We start from the raw sequence: 6,798 nt of genomic DNA on the forward strand, positions 1-6,798 counted from the left end.
GTCTCCATCCTTCTCCAGCACTGGGAAGTCCTCAACACGGACCTTTGGAAGTTTGGTGTCTTGAAGGTCACGTGTGGCTGATGAGGGCCGGAGCTGAGCTAGCTGCAGCTGGTGGTCACGGTCTGCCTGTTGCCGTCGCTCCGCAGCCTCACGCTCTGCCTGGCGCTCTTCACGCGCTGCCTGCCGCTCTGCCCTGCGCTCTGCCATGAGTATCTCGTAGGTATCCCGGTCTCCAGCCTGGAGAAGGGCCATAGCCATTTGAAGAAGGCTATCCGAGCCTCCCAGGCTCGGTGGAATGGCACGTGGTGATCTGCGGCCCGCTGCGGAGCCTGGTGCTTCACTGTCCATTGCAGAGCGGAGGGCTGGCATCTGGCTCGTTGAGGAACCTTGGGCGAGCTCCTCCTCATCTTGTCCAGCAGTGCCAGGTTGTGCAATGTCCTCGGCAGAACGGCTTTCTGGCGTCGAGCTCCTGGAGGGCTCGTGGACAACCTCCTCATCGTCTCTGGCCTGAGCATCGGCCATTCCTTTGGCTTTGCTCCTGGTGCTATCAGCCATTGTTGCAGACTTTGGTCACTGACACAGAACTGACACCTGATGCCTCCACACACCTTACAGTATCTGCACTCTGACACTCTAGTGTTGAGCTAGTCTGAAGACCCCAGCAGCCACAGCTGCTGCAGGCAGTCTTTAGTGTCTGGGAGTATGGGTCTCACACTCACACACACTATTATCTCGATCCCACCGCTATGCCACCAATATGTCACAAACCACCGGGGGGGTCACTCAGAAATCCCCCGCGCTGGCTACCAGTACGTCACAATCGGGGGGTAACAAGTGGGGGTCACCCCTACTTCATACCTCCCGACCGACAGACAGAGCACGTGACGCGCTCTCTAGCGCCCCTCTTATAGTCAGGCCAATTATGGAATTGCCCGACAATAAGAAAGGAGGCCGCTATACTACTTATGCCGATTATTGAAGGGTCCCCGGTGAGAGTAAGGTATATATTCCCCCGACCTCCGCGGGCGGAATATATAATATCTTCCCGAATCTCACTGGCCTCCCCACAATAATCCTTGGCACAACTCGCTGCCACCAACCGCTTCACGGTAACTATTAGCCGAACACACAGACGTGGGATTCGAGATCGAGATAACAGAACAGCTCAAGATTAATTATATACTTTAATCAGCCTAAAGCACACTAGAACTACAATATATACAATAGGGAATCTACAGAATATACATATGTCAGAGTACAGTTACAATCAAAGCATGGGTTTACAGACAGGTATGCAATTCAATCAGTTACCTTGTGCGTCTGGCCACAGGGGGGCGCTGTAGACCAGGTTTCTAGGAACTCCCACAGATGTTTCCTGCACGTGCCCCCAGCGAGAAGAACACTGGAAAATGGCCGAAGTAGGGTTATCAACCTGGACAGATCCAGGTCCCCTCCTACCTTAGTGACCTCACAGGGAAGCACTGCCACTCCCCCTGCATGGATCAGAATTATCCAGCAAAGGGGATATTGGCCATAACTTTGCCTGGGAGCGTCGTAGGCGGACGCCAATGCTCTCATTGTGACAGTTATGAATTTAGCTACAGAACGAGGGGACTCATGACCTGTCTACGAGTTCCCATATGGCTGATATCACGCCTGGGGTATTTCCCAAGCTCCCCCTTCCATAAAAAAGGTGTGCCAGCATCGTCCGCCTGCGCAAACACCATTTTTATGGTTGCCATATTTATCGGAGATATGGCTTGCGAGATATGAACCATTTTTTACTGGAGTCGTTCTGTCTGGCTACTTCCAAGCCTTGCTAATGAGATACAACTCTTGTTACAGGGTGACGGCAGGGAGCCATCCTGTGTCCATTGTCCGCACATCATCTCATCTCCATATCAGAGGAGATGGCTGTTGGAGGTGTAAGTGGGATGTGACACCTTCACAGATGCTGGACATTTGAGCACAAGAAGGGAGGGGGGCACTGCCAGGGAGTGATGAGAGCAATTATGACTTCTAGTCATAATTCCTCTTCATATCCCAGGATTTACCTCACATATATATATATATATATATATATATATATATATATATATATCTCCCTTATGGCCAGTGGCGTAATTAGAGTTCAATGGACCCCAGTGCAAATTTTGGAGCTGGGCCCCCCCCCTCGGGGTACAGAATAATTACACTGCACTGACACTTGGCTCTTTCCCTAAGCACCCATCTTTCCCATACTCCGATATCCTGATGATGTAATATGCAATATTATAATGCATTTCATAATCCTCTATATATCATAATAAACTTGCCATATTCCTCCATACATTATAATACACTGCTCATAGTCCTCCATATATTATAATATACTGCTTATAGTCCTTCATGCATTATAATATACTGCTCATAGTTCTCCATACATTATAATATACTGCTCATAGTTCTCCATACATTATAATATACTGCTCATAGTTCTCCATACATTATAATATACTGCTCATAGTTCTCCATACATTATAATATACTGCTCATAATCCTCTCTTCCATATATTATAATATACTGCTTATAGTCCTCCATACAATTATAAGATACTGCTCATAGTTCTCCATACATTATGATATACTGCTCATAGTCCTCCATATATTATAATATACTGTTTATAGTCCTCCATAACTTATAATGCACTGCTCATAGTTCTCCATACATTATAATATACTGCTCATAGTCCTCCATATATTATAATATACTTCTCATAGTCCTCCATACATTATAATACACTCCCCATAGTCCCCCATGTATTATAATACAACCCCATATAATATTATGTACCCTCATGTAGTAGCATACACCTTCCATTTTGTTTACTGGACCCCCATAGCCCTCTAGCCACAGTAATTAAATACATACTCACTTCTCCTCGTTCCCCCACTGCTCCGGTCTTCTCAGTGCGTCCACCATGTTGCCGCTCTGCTCATCTCAGCACAGCTCACAGTGATGACATCATCGCGCTCTGCTATGCTGAGCTGTCAGAGGCAGAGCACAGACAGACACAGCAGGAGAATGATGAGAGAGGAAGCGCTCTACTCCATCTCTCATCACTGCCTTCAATTGTATCGGCATCTGCGATGCCGATACAATTGAAAGTGCGTTCCTCGGTGGGGGGCCCAATGCCAGCACTATTGGGCTCCCCTGAGTCTCAGGCTCCACAGCGGTCGCATGGCATTTCCGATACGCCACTGGCTGAGGTCTTTGGGCCCCGTGAACGTCCGGGCCTGGTCATAATGGGTGACCCCTGCGACTGAGATTGTTCCGGCCCTTCTTATGGCAGTGTCTACATACACACAATTCTTTATTATTTTAATTAGGAGATAAAAAAAAAAACATGCTGAGATGTAAGCCCCAATGTAAAAAGATGGCTCCCTCCAAAACTGTCTTATGCCTTGTATAATTCTAAGGCTCCCAGGCAACTGCAAACTCCAAGTCGTTTCTCTGTAGTTCTGCTTCTACTGTGAACCACCAGAAATGTTTTTCTCCACCTAACCTGTGTTTTTTATTTCTTGTTTTTTTTTCAGCCTACAAACTTTACCAACCCAGTCTATGCCACTTTGTACATGGGAGCTCACAATAGCAGAAATTCTCTAGCGAGCACGGATGAGAAGCGAGAGCTGCTGTCCCGTGGAGGAGAGGACGACTTCTCAGACCCTTTGGCATAGGGTGGAAATTTTAGTAAAAGAAGAAAAAAAAATAGTTAAAAGAAAACTTTTAAAAATTATGGCGAAAACACACACACAACCTAACGGTGTATAAAGTGTATAAATGAAGGACTACTTTTATATTGATCTCAGTATTATAAATATATTTTTTCCTTGCCATTATTTTCTGGAACCTGTCTGAAACCCTTCACCTCCTTGCCCACATGTGCTCGGGACCTGCCTGTGACTCTGCAATAAACACTAATGGCTCGCAGATCTTGTTCAGCAGATAGATGCGTCGAAGAGCGAGAAGAGGCAAAAGAAAGGCAGCTCGTCTTAAGAAGAAGAATCATCCACACGCGAAAGGGGGTGCTTTCATCATTTCAAGGGCTGGCCTTTTAACCAAGACTGTTACGTTATATTACCCACTTCATTATTTGCCGGCGTGGTACAAAGTAATCAGAGTGAAACGCGTCAAGCAAACGCTTCTCATTCTGTTTTCACCACCTTTTTTTTCCGGTCCTTGCCTCATGTTTTAGCTACAGCATACCGTGCATAATGCTTTTAAATAGTTTTTTAAATTTTTTTTAAGGAATTGAGGGAGAGCGTGTTTGTTTCAGTTGAGCCTTTTGGAAGTGGGTGAGCAGCCTATACTTGTATGAGATTACCAATTCTGTGTATTTCAAGGTTCAGCCCCATCACTGCCATACCAACTTACAGGTAGACGTTCATTGCTAACCATTGGACTGGAATTCTTTGCATCGTATGTGAACACATGAAAAGCTACCCGCAGATGTCACGCAAAGAGCTGCTTCTATAGATTATATTGTGCCTGGTTACTGGAAAGCCGAAGAACAACCCAAGCTGGAGAAAAGACTCCCCTCAGCGATGAATGTGCTCCAGAAGATGCTCTGTCCTGCTTCCAGTACCATTACCTTCTTAGGGCTTTCTGTTCTGTTTTTCCTTTTGGTTTTGCGGCATATTTGATATGAAATGTGGATGCCCGGGAGATAGAACAAAAAAAGCAATCAATGTAACAGTGTTTTGAATATTTGGGGATGAAAGGGGTTAACTCTCAGTTTTAAGGGCACTTTTGCAAAATGTGAATTATTATATATTTTTTCCCTAAACCAAAAATCACCCAAAATCTTTTCCTTTAAATAATAATAATGATCTGAAATGAATTGTCACTTTCACCTTTACCCTGGTTATTCCTTCCTCACTCGATTCCCCCATTACTCTACCTTGTCATTCTTTCTTCATCACGTTCACGTGCTACACTAGAGGTGAGCTCACAGGAGTATTAGAGGTGGGCCTTAACATGATCTCGTAAATTATTAAGAATGTTTTTTTCTTTTTTTTTTTTTTTCTCGGGGCACTGCACTTTTAAATTGGACCTATGACACACATACAGGGGTGATGGCTATTTTTTTGGACTGGTCCAATTTTGAGCCTATGGGTGTAATAGAAGCTGGTAACATTGCACGGTGTGGTGGAGCTCGATTTTAGTTAACTGTAGAGTGCCTTCACGTGAGCATTAGTGCAGCCCACAGAATGGCCACCTCCGCTGTGCGCATGCGTCGGCTACACTTTAAGCTTATGTATGTTTGTAAAGCAGTTGATCACTAACCTTTTAGTGCCTGGTGGCCTTGCATCACAGTGATGGGCGATTTTTATTTTTAACTGTTTACATCTTTTTTTTTTTTTTTTCTTTTTTTGGGCTCATGTACAAATTTATTGTGCTTTTCGGATTTTACTATAATGCATATTTTTCCATAAAAATGTAAAAGACCTTTTTTAAAGTAATGGTCAGGTCAAGATATCTGTGTGATTGAGGGAAGATGTCACAGTAACTCAAGAGCCGCCACTTTCGCAATCAAATATGACATTTTTTTATCTTAGCAGGTCAGTTTGCACGCATTTAGCAAAATTGCTCGCAGATTCATAGACACTCTCCGATGGGTGGGTATCTAAAAGTGACCCTCGTCACCAGTTATAGGAAGCGCTTGAGCCATCAAACCGGTATGACAAGATTTTCATCTACATGAGATTCGGAGAAGCCCGGTCATGTCATTTCTACAATATGAATTCACTTAAGGGACGTTGGGCAATAGTTTAAAACATTAATTTAATCTCTCCATGTATGTAAATGGATAACGAGAGAGAACATTGACCTTTATGTTTGCACCTTTACACCCCATGAAGACTATTCACATAGCGCGGGTTTTGTTTCATCCCGTATTAGACAAATCAGTCACTGATGTGGTAGATAACACCATTTTCTTTTTCCTTAGATTATTTTTGTTTTAGAGAATATTGTTGCACTATATAGCCTTACTATGTAAAAGATTTTCTTCTGTCATCACATTTCATTTCCACATCGTAGAACACCGATCACATTCCGTAAACTGCTTAAATATGCCAGCACGCCCTTCAACAAGTCTTCTCCGCCAAAGGGTCTTTTTAGATATTCGATTTCTCTGGTTTCCTTTTGGAACATTAACAGTAAATCATCCCTCTCTCACACTTTCTTTCTCACTCATTTTATTTTCTCAGACATGCTAAATGGTACATTATGTTAACATGCAGTATTTTTATTTCTTAAATCTGAAAAGCACTCATTTCAAGATGTTTTATCGGGCTGAATTGAGGGAGGCAGGGTTACAAAAAAGAGTTTTAATAATTTTTGCTGGATTACTTTACAACTTAAATAACACAGAATATTGTTATAAATAAAATTGAAAATTATACTTAATTTCTCATTGGTTTCTTATTGTAGAGTGTGTATCTGGTGAAAGAGAGATTGATGGTAATTAAGTTCTTCTGTGGGTATAATGTGTCTTTCAAACAGCATGGACTGCAAGACAAATCTATAAACCGCAGGTTAAATACAGTAAGTATTGAACATGCCACAAATTTTCAAAATAAATATACAGTGGGGGAAAAAAGTATTTAGCCAGCCACCAATTGTGCAAGTTCTCCCACTTAAAAAGATGAGGCCTGTAATTGACATCATAAGTATACCACAGCTATGAGAGACAAAATGAGAAAACAAATCCAGAAAATCACCTGGCCTGATTTATCAAGATTTTTTTTTTGCAA

At 43.1% G+C, this 6,798-nt stretch overlaps 1 protein-coding gene across 4 annotated transcripts in view; it reads left to right on the plus strand.

The window, feature by feature from the left end:
* Positions 1 to 6,451, plus strand: part of LRP1 (LDL receptor related protein 1) — a 494,504-nt gene extending 488,053 nt beyond the window's left edge. For all 4 annotated transcript variants that reach the window (XM_075337062.1, XM_075337061.1, XM_075337063.1 and 1 more), the window contains one exon: positions 3,577 to 6,451. In XM_075337062.1, the coding sequence (XP_075193177.1) occupies positions 3,577 to 3,717 (141 nt within the window). In that variant the 3' untranslated portion in view covers positions 3,718 to 6,451. The remainder of the gene's footprint in view (positions 1 to 3,576) is intronic.
* Positions 6,452 to 6,798: the final 347 nt, after the last annotated feature.

This window comes from Anomaloglossus baeobatrachus, chromosome 2 (assembly GCF_048569485.1).
Source record: "Anomaloglossus baeobatrachus isolate aAnoBae1 chromosome 2, aAnoBae1.hap1, whole genome shotgun sequence".
Lineage (NCBI taxonomy): Eukaryota > Metazoa > Chordata > Amphibia > Anura > Aromobatidae > Anomaloglossus > Anomaloglossus baeobatrachus.